Genomic DNA, 14,981 nt, shown 5'->3' with positions numbered 1-14,981 from the left:
CAGTAATAATTAAATGATAGTAGACACGTTATAGATTTTTTTACAGTGGATTGAAATAATATTGAACCATTCTAAGCATCGAGGACTTATGGCTACTGAATCTGACAGACTTAAATAGTAAATGAAGAAAAATAGAGCATCTCTCTAGACAAAATATTTTAACTTGGATCAATAGTAAAGTTGTTGTGACGTGATCAAGATGTCACAGATTCAAATCGTGTAACAGAAATATGAGGCGAGGTTGTGCATAATAAATCTTTGTGGTTTAACTCAGAGGTGGAGCCACCTTGTGGTTAGGGGGTTCATCCGAGCCCTTTTCGATGGAAAATTATGTTATTTATACATGGTTAAAATTATTTTTTATGTATATATAGTTGATGTTGAACCCCCTTAGGCTAGTACGTGTGCTTACTTTTTTTGATTTTGAACCCCCTTAGTAAGAATTTTGGTTCCACCACTGGTTTAACTCTTCCCCGAACCCCGCGTCTGCTTTAGTGCACCAGACTGCCTTTTTTCTCTAGACAAAAGTATATAGAGAAACCACCAAAAGATGTGGTGCAACAAATAAGACTGTTTCTTTTTCAATTAATCGGTTTCGATTTCGAGTTTTGGACATAGAAAAATTCTCAGTAAGAAGTACTTTCCCCAAGTATGTCTTATACGTCATAAATCTAAATTAGTCAAATTCCAATTCGAATATCAGGAACCAACAAAAAAAAAAAAAAAAGTACATAGTAAATATTCTAAAAACTGCAAAGTATGGGGTTAACCTTGTAGCATTTAATGAACATGTAGTTTGGAAGGTTAGTTAAGTATAAGTTGCTTTGCTTGGCTAGGCAATCATCACTGACAGTTCCACATGAATAGTGATATACCCACAATTCTACATACATTTAATATATACATTTTCTCCCGACTTCATTTATGAGATTAGACTGAATATATCATTGTTATTGAGTCAGAAGCAGACACAAATTTATAATGGATTCTACATATTTAATTGAATTCATTACTTTCGACTCCACCTATATAGAGAGAAAATGCAATGTTAATATAATCATGAGTTGATTCATGTTAGAGAAAAAGGTGCGAAATATACCTGAATTTTGACAAAATTTGTCGTAACGCGCTTTAACTTTGCGGGGATCCTATGACTTCCCTAGATCATTTATTACCGTATTTCTATGGCATATATTTGTCAGCTGGACCACTGTATGAATACACGCACACTGAGCGCGTGAGGGTCTGAAGTGGTCCAGCTAAGAAAATATATACAACAAAAATACGGTAATAAATGGTTTAGTAGGGTCATAGGAGCCTGCAAAGCGAAAATATGTTAAAACAAATTTTGCAAAAATTTAGTTATATTTTAGATTTTTTTTCCCTCCATGTTATGTTTATAGTATGTGATAGAATATCCCCTAAATTAACAAGTACAAGTAATAGAAGAAGAATATCATCACTCAATAATTAAGTTACTTAGTACAATGCATTGGATTACATCTCTTAGAATCACAATTATCTTCATGTTAAATGATGTTTGGAGATCTTGAATAGATTTAAAAAATAAAAAGAAGAAAAACCTAAACTTTTAAACAAACACATAATACAATAATACTCAAAGAACCAAAAAATTAGAACTAGAAAACCTACCATTAAAAAGCTTCTAGCTAGATGAGATTTTTGTAGAAACAAATTAGCCTTGATGAACAGAGTTATCTGATAACCAGGAACCTGCATAAGTCTTGATAGACAGAGTAATCTGATACTGCATATGCTGGTGAGAGATAGTAGATCATACACATGTGAAATAATGTGTGCAGAAGTTGGTCCGGACGAGGCCATTATCCAAGAAAAATGAGAACTCAAGAAACTTGAATAGGGTTTTCTCTTGAAGATAGATCAAGAAAATCATAATAGTTGACTAGTAGAAGTACTAGAAATATTATAATCTATCCAAAATTGATTAACCCCCAAAGTGTTATTTCTTTGTAAATTCATCCCTTGGCTATTAATACTACTCTTATTCTCTTCCACCTTCACATTTTCCAAATCATGACTAATCCCAAATTCACTAATTGGATATAAATTACTAGGTTGTTGTTCTAAGGGGGGGGAAGAAAGAAAATTGTTGCATTTGTTGAAGTCTAAATTGGTCAATAAATCTTCCATCACCCTCATGAGATTGAATTTCTCCAAAATTCATGTCATTTTGTGTAGAATTGAAGTCATTTAAATTATGAAAAGGTGTATTCAAGAATGATAAATGTGTACTAGTATTAGGAAGAGGCAAATGGCTAGGGAAAGTAATAGTACTAGTACTAATAGTTGGAACATTATTTCTTGATCTTTGATCACTTCTATTTGGTGATTTTGTTGATCTACTTCTTTTGCTACTTCTCTTGTTGTTCCTCCTACAACCACCTCCAACCGGGACATTCCTCAGCGCGCCACCTCTAGTCCAGTACCTCCGGCAAGTCTTGCAGAAGTGGCGCGGTTGAGAAAGGTTGTAGTTGTTGTAGTAGCAAAACTTTGTGTTCGTGGATGCACAACGTGGACATTTCAAGGCATTCTCCGGCTGTGGTATCTTTGCTAGCCTGGCTCTTTCTGTCATTGAGCCAGGCCTAACTGAGCCAGCTGGACCGCCACTTCCTGTTGCTACTGGAGGTGGCAACACAGCTGGCGAGAGCTCAGAGGGGTAATTCATCTCATGATTAGTAACTCCAAGTTGTTGTTGTTGTTGATTTTCTTGCTGCAAAATTTTGCAAGAATGAAAGTAAGTGAGTTAAAAAATCAAATAGTAATACTATATAGTGGTATATTCAAATTAAGTATTTGGAAAATAAAGTGTGAATATGTATATCTTTGTCACCAAATTTACCTCATGTTGCCAATTCGAAGGATCTAGATAGAGTGGAATAGATGAGAAAGCCATTATTGAGTGCTCCAAATAGTTCTTTCTCTTTTGTAAAAAGTTGATATATATGTATATTGTTGAAAAGAGAAAGAAAGAAAGAAAGCTAAACAAAGAAGAAAGAACAAAAGAGAGGAGAGATGAGAAGAAATATAAAGGAGAAGAGACTTTATTTAACTATCTTTCCTTTTTTTACTTCCGGTGTCCGGTATCTGTATTGAAATTCGATTAATTCGAATTCACACCGAGTAGGACCCATTCGAGGGTAGCGCTCCCTCCCAAGGGCTCAAACCCGAGACCCCTGGACCTGGTTAAGGGAGGAGCTGCCCTTGGTAGTGATAATATTAGGGTTTCAACAAAGACAGTGTTTAATTTCTTTTTTGTAAGTTATTACATCCTTTTATGATACTATCTTGTTTCAATCATGAATGAGACAAGACAATTTTTTTTAGAGGTTTAAGTTACATACATTGGTAGTGTAAAAATTATATTTCTCGTACACTAACAATTCATGACCTAAAAGATATTTATAATTGGTAAAAGCCTCCTTAAAAATTGTGTCCTTCTAATAGCAAAAATAAGATAGATTATCTGCTAAAACAAGTAAAGATAACATAACACAGGTGAAAAATTCTTAGTAAAGAGTATTTCGATCATAACTAAATGACTTATGTGACGCGAATTTAAATTAATCGACTTATAGTAAATTCCAAATGATTAAAGAAAAGTGGAGACAATTAGTAGATCATCCAAATTGGATCAAGCTAAAATTCTTATACTCAAACAAGAAACCCTAAATATAATTAATTACACAAAAGTATATACTCCCTCCATTTCATTTTATTTTGCCTAAAAAATTTATTACTTTTCTTTTATACTATCTTTAGTATTAATTAAATAGTTATAGAAAAAATAGTAAGAGTAAAATTTAGAGTTTCAAAACATCACTTATAAAACTGGTTTAGTAAAACATACCTCTAATTAAAATTTTCTTAGAGGATATGTCAAGTAATCAGAAGCCAAGTAAAATAAAACGGTGGGAGTATAAACGTTTGATTTTAAGGGGTTGTTTGGTTGGAAAATTAGTTATTCCAGGATTAGCTATCCCGAGCTTAGTTATTTCACCCTCAAAAAGGGATAAAAATAACACTATAATCCCGTAAAAATTAATTCTACGATGAATTATCTCATATATTTTATCAAAATTAAATATGATAAATTCATTTTAAAATCGTGAAATTAATTATCTCTTATCTCTCCGACCCCGAAAAGGAAAAGGTATCTGATGGTGGGATGTCACCATCAAAAGTATCTTTCTTTCTTTTTCTCCCTGTCTCCTTTGCTTCTTTAAGTACACAAACAAACCCACTCTCAAATGTGTGTAAATTTGAAAATATCAATCATATTTCGTCTGTTTCTAAATACTTGTCATGTTTTAAATTTATATTTTAAAAAAAAATATTAATTAAAAATAATTTAATTAAATTATTCTTATTTATTACTATATTATTTTTATTTAATCCTTCTCTCCTTTTTACACTATATTAATATCTATTTATATTTATGACAAAAGGATAAAGATGAAAACAAACAACAAAATAATCTTCATTTTCTAAAATGAAAAGTAAAAAACATGTTGTGGATCAAATTAAATCTCAGGAAAAAAAAATATTTTAGGGAGATGGTGGAGTAAGAATCTAATTCCTTCTATTAATTTATTAATATTTCATCCATTTCAATTTATTTATTCTATTTTTATTTTTTATCTATTTTAAATAGAATATTTTTTTACTTGGCGATTCTTTAATTTCAACTTTTCATATGATAAGTTTAAGACTAAAAGATTAAAAAATATTTTAATCATACATTTTACATATCTTTGGTTTAGGGGCGATAGCCCGATTTACTAAAGCGCTCTCGTTATGCTCAGGGTCCGACGAACTACAAAGGTCTATTGTACGCAACTTTATCCTGCATTTCTCCTGGAGGACCCGTGATCAACCTTCTGGTCACAGGACAATGATATATATAATAATATACTACGATATAATACGCCCTCTATTTCAATTCATTTATCTTACCTTTTTTTTTGGTCAGTTTCGAAAAGAATTGTCTCTTTTTTTTTTACAGCTCTTTAATTTTCAATTTTCTATTTGATACATTTAAGATTATAAAATTAACAAACAGTTTCTTATATTCTATATAGTTTAAATTTATAACTATAAAATTCAAAAATTTATTTTAAAACTCTGTGTCAAATCAAACTAGAAAAAAAAAACTTTAGAAAATCCCTTTAAGGAATAATGTCTTTTGAGCTCATTTTCATGCAAAAAGCAAACCATGTTTTTCTATGCCATGCATTACATTATTTATTAGTTGTAAAGTAAGTAATAACCTTTGTGCAGCTTTTTTTTCCATGCAATTATTTGTTCAATTGCTGTCACATAGTTGGGACAGATCTTGAAGTTACGGATTTAGTAGAATTCAATAATTTAATAGAATTTGACGAGTTTCATCTTAAAATTTTATCATTAGATATATTGTACCTTTAAATATATATAACGATGTGTATCGATCGAAAAAGTTGAGTTTGGTTAAACTCGTAAAAAACATGCCATATTCGTATATGATGTGACATTAATGGTCAATGAAGTGAACGGTTAATTATAAAAGACGATGCTTCATCCTTACTTTCTGAGTTTTGATATATATAAAATTATCGATATGTCTATTATTGAAGATATAGTAAATATATAATCGATGAAATAATTAATAAGGTACATGGAAGTTTAGATGGATTCTGAACACCATCTTTATTTAAAAAAAAAAAAAAAAAAAAAAGATATAATATCAAGCCTCAATACGAAAACCATCGTTATTTGTTCCATTTCTGTCACATAGTTGGGACAGATCCTAGGGTGAATCTATCATTGAAGCTACGGGTTCAGTAGAATTCAGTAATTCAATAGAACTTGACGAATTTCGTCTTAAAATTTTGTCATTAAGTATATTGTACCTTTAAATATATACAATGACACATATCGATCGAAGAAGTTGAGTGGTTCATCCTTATTTTCTGAGTCTTGATATGCAAAATTATCGATATGTCTATTATTGAAGATATATAGTAAATATATACTCGATGAAATAATTAAGATACATGCGAATTATATATATATAATGCCGTCTACTCACCGATATGGTGGGTTATGATGGGATAATTGTGAGCATCCATCTTTAATTAGGGGTTTCGAATTCAAGCCTTTTAAAATTGAAAAAAAATTATTGGGAACACCGCCTCGGAAATGAGACCTATAATGCGTAAATTTAAATATAATCGAGCTTCAATACGGACATCAAACACCAGGTTAAAACACCCCCCACCCCACCCACCCAAAAAAAAACTCATGTAACTCTTTGATTAAAATCTTAGATTTATTTTAGGTTTGATTTGTTGAAACAATATGCATGTTCCTCTAAATATACCTCACGTGATTAATACATGGAGATGCTTATGCCACAGATTCCTAATTATTTGTTAATTAAGGGTTGATGATATGATAATGTTGTTTAATAGATTTGATAACTTTATGCATGCATGCATGATCTGAAAAGAAATTTTAATTAATTAATATCTCTAAATTCTAATTAGAGACATAATGAATTAAATAATTAAATTCTTAGTTGGAATGAATAGACAACTCATCTACTTTGATTTCACCAAGTGGTCTATTGACTCGTACTAATTAATCTAGGGGTGGGAAGGTGTTCACCCGAACTGTTAGCTGGAATGAATAGACGATCACCTACTTCGATTTCACCGAGTGGTCTATCGACTCGTATTAATCTAGGGCGCAAAGGTGTTCACCTGAACTCTTAGCTGGAATGAGCAGACAACCATCTACTTGATTTCACCAAGTGGTCTATCGACCCCTGCCAATTCAGGGGCGGATCTAGAGGTGAGAGAGTGTTCACCTGATCTTCTAAAAATTATATTATATATATAGGGTAGAACTAACCAAGTGGTCTATCGACCCGTATTAATCTAGGGGCAAAAAGGTATTCACCCAAACTCTTAGCTGGAATGAGCAGACAACCATCTACTTGATTTCACCAAGTGATCTATCGACCCCTGCTAATTCAAGGGCGGATCTAGAGGTGAGAAGGTATTTGTCCGAACTTCTAAACATTAAATTATATATATAGGATAGATTTTTTGAGTTTATGTACATATATAAATTTAAATTCTCTATATAACATAGAGAAGGTTAACTTAGCGGTCCAAGGTATTCAAAATGTACCCCAATATTCATGGTTTAATTTCAAGGATTGCATTATTTTTTACGATTTTATATATCAGACCTTTTGGGTGAAAATTCTGAATCCATCTTTACTGAATACTATCAGGTGGAGCGGAGCTTTTAAGGTTCTTACTTTTAAAAATTATTATATTGAAAAATCATAAATTCAGACTTACTATATATCACAATATAATTTTAGTGAATACTTACATATATAGATTTATGCTTCTCGAAAGCTACTTCGTTTCTTTTTGTCCAATCAAATGCATTGCATTCAGATAAATTTGGTATCATAATATTGCATATGCAACGAAAAGCGAGATATGTATATAGATTATAGATACATGATACGTGTTTGCACGTAGACATTTAGCACTTAACGATAGTTAATCAATATGCATTCTGATCTTATCACGTAAATATAAATAAAATTATATGATTTAGTGTAAACATCTGATCGGATAAAATATTTTCGCCTTCAACATAGTGATTTAAGCAAGAATAATTAACCTAATTAACGCACATTGAAATGCTTAAACTAAAAATCATCGATGGATGCATAATATATGTATAATTCATATGCATAATTAAAGTACAATCTATATTTATGACTAAAAACGTAAGAAAAAATTCGATCGGTTAATTGTGTAAATATTCTGGGCAATTTTCATAAATTTTAATAGTTTAGTAAGTAATTACATAAAATCTCGATTGTTTGCATAGTTACGTGAAATCTCAATTTTTCATTCGTTGTTGTGATATATAGCTAAGACCCGCGATACATCACCATCTGATACATAAGTATCGATACATAACTCTTAAGTATTAATATCATAGAAATACATTCAGATACATAAGTCTTATGTATCAGTAGCACAAAAAGCATTTTGATACATGATTTTTTGTAGATTTTCAACCAAACATATCTTTATTTATGTATTTGTAACCTAATGTTCGGTAAGATATATAGCTTTTGTATATTTGGTGGAGGATCGCATGATGAATCTTTTCTTATGTATCTTCAAGCTCTCTTAACAGATACATCATTCTTATATATATTCATTAACATCATCATTTTCAACCTTCATTGACGAATCTTCAAACTTTTAAATTTCTCATGGCTTGAACGGTCTTGTACGCTATCGTGGATTCGAGATTCAATAGTGCAAGACGACGTGGATTCGAGATCTGATGATCATTAGGGAGAGGTAGAGGCGTATTCACTTGTTTGGGGTCAGTCTTAATCCTTGATTTTGGGCGTTGTTTGAGGAGTCAAAATAGGGAGGTGGATTATGTATTCGATAGTTGGAGAAAGAAAGTGTGAGAAGAGACTTTTGTAATTAGTTTCGGGAGTCGGAGTTTTAAGTAATATTAATAACTTAAGTTGCAGTTTTAAGTAATTTTCCCTTTAAAGAAAACGGCCCAAATAAGGGAAATCCAACCCAATTACTGTCACGAAACTAGTTGGGCTCAGCAAGGGAGCCCATTTTAGCAAAGCGGCCCAAATAGGGGAACCCAACCCAATAAATTGTCACTAAAGTAGTTTGCTCCAGTAAAAAGTCCGTTATAACTTAGGGAGCCCATTTTAGCAAAGCGGCCCAAATAGGGGAACCCAACCCAATAAATTGTCACTAAAGTAGTTTGCTCCAGTAAAAAGTCCTTTCAACGAACTTCGCCGGAATTTCCAGCCGGCGGCAATACTCCGACGAGTTCCATATAATGGCAGAAGACGACGATGCATTTTCCGATCTAGATTCCGGCGATTCAATTCCTTTATTCTTCGATAAAAATCGCCATATTTGCTATTTAGAGATGATGCTTGAGCTATTACCTTCACCTTATCAATCACAAGAGATCAATCGACTTACTCTCGCTTACTTCGCTATATGCAGTCTCGATATCCTTCGCTCTCTCGATCGCGTAAGTATTTGTTTCATAATGTATTGTATCGTACTGTATTATTATGTTGTACTGCTTATGTTCACTCTTACTTGTCACGTTTCGCGAGAGTCAATTTAACTAATTTTTAAACCTAAAATACAATAAAATTCTCCGATTAGATCCGTACAATGGCGAAGGAAGATGAAGCATTTTTGAGCTTATCCAATCTAGATTTCGATTATTCTGCTCCTTTTTTCTTCGATAAAAATCGTCATATTTGCTATTTAGAGATGATATTGGAACTATTACCTTCACCTTATCAATCACAAGATATCAATCGAGTTACTCTTGCTTACTTTGCTGTATGCGGTCTCGATATCCTTTGTTCTCTCCATCGCGTAAGTACTGTTTCATAATGTATCGTTTTGTACTGTATTTTATGTTCACTTAACTTTACTAATTTTAAACCTAAATACAATAAAATAGTGAAAAATTCCGACTTTGCTGGATTTTCTTGCCGGTGGTGCAAATACTCTGATTAGATCCGTACAATGGCGGAGGAGGAAGATGATGCGTTTTTGAGCTTATTGAACTAGATTTTGATGATTCAGTTCCTTTATTTTTCGACAAAATCGGCATAATTGCTATTTAGAGATGATTTTTGAACTAGTACCTTCACCTTATGCGTATTCCTCTTGACCTTTCAGTTCACTGTTGCTTTTAGATATCAACAATGTTTTCATTACTCTCATAGCTTTGTTTGGATGGTTGTTATCTATTATATATCACGTTGCGTTGTTAGTTTAGATAAGTTGTTTATTTTGATTGTTAATTAAATTTTATTGTATTGTATGTTAAATTCATTTTTACTTAATGGTAAGTACTATGTTTGTATGGTGTTACATATTCTGTTGTATTGTTTTGTATGGTATGTACTGTATTGTGTTTTCTTCAGTCGTTACTTAATGTCACAGATCAACAAAACCTACCGAAAAGGTAGAGCTACTATAAAAAGCAAGGACAAAGGATAGAATAAGATTATTAAAAACAAAATCAGTAATTTCACAAAATTGGATTAGTCATTACCTAACGATGAATATAGGGATACGATACAATGAAATTTAAGTAACAATCAAAACAAACATTGCATTTAAACTAACAATACAATACAATAGGCGACAACCATCCAAACAAACGGGTGAGAGAAGAGAATTTTGTACTCTTTAATAATGTAAATTTTGTTACTGGAGAATTCTTTTCATAGTATACAAAAGTTAGATGCACTGAGCCTTGTATTATGATTTCTTATTTTTCGGGACGAGGGAGTGCGTTTTTTATTTTTCTTCTAAACTATGTATCGTCGTCAGCCTTTTGTATAGTTTTCTTTTGATTTATGATCTGTTAACCCAGCTCTTGTGTTATGTTCGAATGCAGCACTCAAAACTTCCCCCAACTTTTCTAGATTGCGTAACAACAATATTTAATGTGTGATAACAAATTTGAGCTGTTTGAAAACTGGAAAAGCCTGAAACGCAAGAATTATCTAGTTTTGAATGTTTAGAAGAGTTGGCTAGCAAAAAAGTGATCTTTTGGTTGATGTCAGGTTGACAAAGAAGGGGTGATCAATTGGGTTTTATCACTGCAAGCTCATCCACAAGACGAAGCTGAACTGAGCAATGGTATGGTTCATCCAATGTAGAGAAGTTTTCTCAAGTTGAAAACAGGAGAAATTTATTGGGGACTTCTGGTTTTGTGCAGGACAATTTTATGGATTCCATGGTTCTAGAAGTTCTCAGTTTCGACAAAATGACCATGGGGTACAAGAATGTGGTTATAGTAAATGTTAATTGTTGTTGAGGATAAACCAGCGATCTATAAAAACTTATTCCTCTGGATTTACTGGTCTTATTGTCTGTACACAGGATGCAATTCCCAATGGTAGTCACTTGGCGAGTACTTACTGCGCCTTATCAATTTTGAAGACTCTTGGTTATGACCTTTCACTGTTGGATTCCATTACAATAATCAAATCAATGAGAAATCTTCAGCAACAAGATGGGAGGTACCTCTTTATTACCTTTCTTTCTATTATTTCCAAATCTTTGATCAGTGATACATTTTGTATACATTGCATCCTTATTTCGTCTCTAAGAAAGTCCTTCGTTATTCTTCAAATACCCTTGGGTCTATACACCATTGTTTTTGCTTACTCTCATAGCACATATGGTAAAATTAGAATGGTAAATGCACTCTATACCCAGGCATCAACCCCATTGGTTCTCAATTTTTGAGATATCAGTTTCTTTTATTATATTCTGTAACTAGTAAATTTTTGTCCAGCAAAGCATGTTGAAAAAAAATCAATGGGATAAGTATGGACGGTATTATTCGGAACTCCTACCTTAGGAAAATGATACAGCCCTTTCTAACCTTTACGGACGATCACTTCTGTTCCCCATCTGAAAAGAAACAAGAATAAGAAGGAAAAGTAGGGAAGCAAAGAAAAGGACAAAGTCTTACTGATTTATTTTTTAAAAAAGGAAAGAGCTGAAAGTACTTAAGCCATGGTAGATACAACTTCTTATATGTTACAATTGCTGTTGGAAAGCTAGGACACAGATTGTTATATGCATCATTTATTCTGCCAACACGTCTTGAGAGTTACCATTAGATACACATGTCCCAACTGTGAAATTAGTATGCCATGTTTCATACACTCCCTTTCCTTAACCACAACGAACTGAAAAACTTTGACATGCAAAAGAGTGTAACATAATCTTGACTCAGAAGATATGGGTGTGTTTATGCCTATTTAGGTTCTTTCTTATTAACTAGTACTACTTTTTTTCACTTTCCAGCTTTATGCCCATCCATAGCGGGGCAGAGACAGACCTCCGCTTTGTATATTGTGCAGGTATGAAGATACGCTGAATTGAGCTTGTTGAACTTAAATACTTCAGAATGAAAATTGATTATTTCTGACCTGCATACCAGCGGCAATCTCTTCCATGTTGGAAAACTGGAGTGGCATTGACAAAGACAAAGCCAAAGAGTACATTATAAACTGTCAGGTATGCAGAGCATGAGCATCTGTTTTCTCTAGATTTCTTGTTCTGTGTCTTTGATATAGTTAGCACCCGAATGATGTGAACTTAAATAAAGCAATCATATCTCATATTTGGCATATACAAATTCATTCCAATTACCAACATTACTATGTTTAGTTTATTGGTGGCAAGCAAATCCAGTCAAGTATTTATTTTTTAGTCGAGGTACGCAAGCTGTCATTGAAAGCACTTTTATTAGGGAAATTCTTACTTTCACAGAGAACATTTGAGCATTCACATCCTTATTTTGAAATTTTAGATTTTGTTCAATGTTTGTACCTGAAAAACCTTGCGAGACTTTTCAGGATTAAAGGTCTTAGTAGTGGTTAAGTGTTATGCCCTTATGATAACTTACGCTCTCATTCCTCAGATTATTAGTGCGAAGAGTCGATGTTATAGATGCATCAGTTTAATTTTCAAATCGCTAGAGTTCTCTTTTGCTTTGATTCTTGGTAATGCTTCACATGTCAAACACTCTCGTCTGGTTCATGCAGTCATACGATGGTGGCTTTGGTTTAACTTCTGGATCTGAATCACATGGTGAGTAAATACTCCCGCTGATGCATTTAGTTAGATCCCTAGTTTTTACCATTCATGCAAAGTCCATACTCTTTTGAAGTTTCATATTAGAATTTTTTAATTTGATTATTAAAAATAGTTTCTTTCTTCTCTTTTTGTGGTGGGGGTGTGGGTTGGAAGAGACAAGTGAACTGTTGCAAATTCACTTGCGAAAAAGTTAAAATGGGTGATAATTTAAAGGATATTAGGCAAATAATTTAAAGGATATTAGGCAAACAGTTAAAGTGGCTCCTTAACTGCTTTGAATATCTTGAACTGCTTATCCTTCATATCTCTTGTATGATCTTTTCCGTTTTTCGGTTTGGGTCGAAAGTTTAAAGTGATAGAACAAAAATTGGTTCGTTTTCCTATTTCTTGACTTGGTTTTGCTTGCAAATCAATCTATTAGTTTAACCCTGACAATATTTGTAGTTTTTGGATGTATAGAGGGGCTATTGTGTTGTCTCTGTTTTAAGCCAAGGGGTTGGGAAAAACATTCTGCTGGGCTCCTAAAATTTATCTGTAATTTTCTTTATGTATTTCTTTGTTTCTCAAGTGAAATATGCTAGCAACAGCATGTTCTTAAATCATCATATAGTTTTTTGGGTGGTAATATAATAGCTCTCATAGAGGGTGATTGTTTAGTGTCACAGGTGGTGCCACTTTTTGTGCGGTTGCATCTCTCAGATTGATGGGATTAATTGAAGATGATATATTGTCGAAGAACGCATCCTCTTGTTTAATAAACGTGCCCTTGCTCCTAGACTGGAGCCTACAGGTAAAAATTTCATCGAATACTGTATGAACAAGTTCTTATATTTCTCCGCTAAATATGCTTTCCAGTATTCCTGCAAAGAATAAACGTAATGATTTTTAGATAGCGGATGACCAGTCCAGATTACAAACGCACAAGAAAATGTAATGTAGAACCAAGTAAGAAAATAAGACCTAGTAGAGATGACTTTTTGTACAAATTCAATCCTTAAATCTGGTTCTTTGACCGAGAAATGGTCCATGTGATCTTTCCGTCCTGCAGTTGGTGTGACTCAATCTTGCTTCTTGTAGAGACAGGCAGACACTGATGGTGGTTTCCAAGGTAGACTAAACAAACCTACGGACACTTGTTATGCTTTTTGGTGAGTCCGAATTGCTTTATCTTCAATAGATATCATTTTTATTTCTTCTGGCCTGACAAATTAACACCCTTGATTAGGGTTGGAGGAGTTCTAAAGATCTTGGGAGCTCACAAGTTCATCGACTATGAAGGCTTACGTAAATTTCTCTTCACCTGTCAATCCCAGGTGCTACGTCTTCTCCTATCTTTTATCTCAATTCCTTGAACATCAGCACCAACGTTTTTCCAGCTGCTAAAATTCAAACTTTTTTTTTTGGTGTGGTTCTACAGTATGGTGGTTTTGGTAAAACTCCGGAGCAGCTGCCGGATCTTTATCACGCCTACTATGGATTTTGTGCATTTAGCATGTTAGAGGAACCCGGACTCAATTCAATCTGCACTGAACTGGGTATAACAAATAGTGCCCACCCTAAACTTTGATCCAGCTTCCATTTGGACCTGTGTAGCTGGTATGAATCGCGCCTCGCGCTCTCGGGTATAATTTAAGTTGTCTGGACATAGAAGTGTTGGTAAATCGCGTCTCGTGCTCTCGGGTATAATTTAAGTTGTCTGGACATAGAAGTGTTGATACTTTTTACCTACTTCTTTTCATCTTTTTTGTGCACTATGAAACTACAGCATATTTGAATGTTCATTACCTTTGAAAGGGATTGCCTAGTTCTTTTAGCATTTTTGACATTCTGCACTATAAACTGTCTAATTATGGATTTGGCTATTGGTAAGAGCGAAGCGCGTGATATGTGGGTTAGGTGCATGTCACGGGTTAAGGATCCTGCCTAGGGCTGTTCAAAATCGAACCGTATCCGATAAGCCATCCGCAAAATTAACTTATTAGCTTATTGGTATTGGCTTATCGGATAAATGGTTGGTGAACGGATTAAATTTTTTTAATTAACGGCTTATTGGTGTGGGGGTGGATTACACAATTTTCTTATTGGATAAATCGTTAACCCGTAAAGAATTACTGTACCATATATACTTATATTTTTCACCTAGATATATAAAATATATATTATATTATAGTAAAATTTAAACTCAAACCTAATGGATCTAAATTCTAACCTAAAGCCCATCCCTAATTAACC

General features: G+C 33.3%; 2 protein-coding genes across 2 annotated transcripts; one reads left to right on the top strand and one right to left on the bottom strand.

Annotated features, from left to right (window-relative positions):
* Window positions 1–1,445: 1,445 nt before the first annotated feature.
* LOC107872306 (dof zinc finger protein DOF3.6) lies at window positions 1,446–3,050 on the bottom strand. The gene is given in 3 exon segments (XM_016719063.2): window positions 1,446–2,106; window positions 2,108–2,752; window positions 2,882–3,050. Coding segments are annotated over 3 exon segments (894 nt in total). The 5' UTR covers window positions 2,936–3,050; the 3' UTR covers window positions 1,446–1,911.
* A 5,760-nt stretch (window positions 3,051–8,810) lies between these two features.
* LOC107870241 (geranylgeranyl transferase type-1 subunit beta) lies at window positions 8,811–14,562 on the top strand. Its single transcript, XM_016716702.2, has 11 exons — window positions 8,811–9,135; window positions 10,700–10,775; window positions 10,855–10,913; window positions 11,019–11,158; window positions 11,955–12,010; window positions 12,091–12,167; window positions 12,698–12,743; window positions 13,415–13,539; window positions 13,827–13,897; window positions 13,975–14,062; window positions 14,167–14,562. The coding sequence occupies exons 1-11, from the start codon at window positions 8,935–8,937 to the stop codon at window positions 14,314–14,316; spliced, it is 1,089 nt and encodes a 362-aa protein (XP_016572188.1). The 5' UTR covers window positions 8,811–8,934; the 3' UTR covers window positions 14,317–14,562.
* The last annotated feature ends 419 nt before the right edge of the window (window positions 14,563–14,981 follow it).

This window comes from Capsicum annuum, chromosome 5 (genome assembly GCF_002878395.1).
Source record: "Capsicum annuum cultivar UCD-10X-F1 chromosome 5, UCD10Xv1.1, whole genome shotgun sequence".
Taxonomy (NCBI): domain Eukaryota; kingdom Viridiplantae; phylum Streptophyta; class Magnoliopsida; order Solanales; family Solanaceae; genus Capsicum; species Capsicum annuum.
The sequence above is the reverse complement of the archived record's forward strand: the minus strand, read 5'-3'. Positions and strand labels throughout refer to the sequence as shown.

What these genes read in the sequence shown, in the direction of transcription:
- LOC107870241 (XM_016716702.2), top strand. Translation starts at nt 8,935, where the DNA reads ATGGCAGAAGACGACGATGCATTTTCCGATCTAGATTCCGGCGATTCA. An exon ending in TTCGACAAAATGACCATGGG is followed by an intron (nt 10,914 to 11,018) that starts GTACAAGAATGT and finishes GTCTGTACACAG; the next exon opens with GATGCAATTCCCAATGGTAG. An exon ending in AGTACATTATAAACTGTCAG is followed by an intron (nt 12,168 to 12,697) that starts GTATGCAGAGCA and finishes TGGTTCATGCAG; the next exon opens with TCATACGATGGTGGCTTTGG.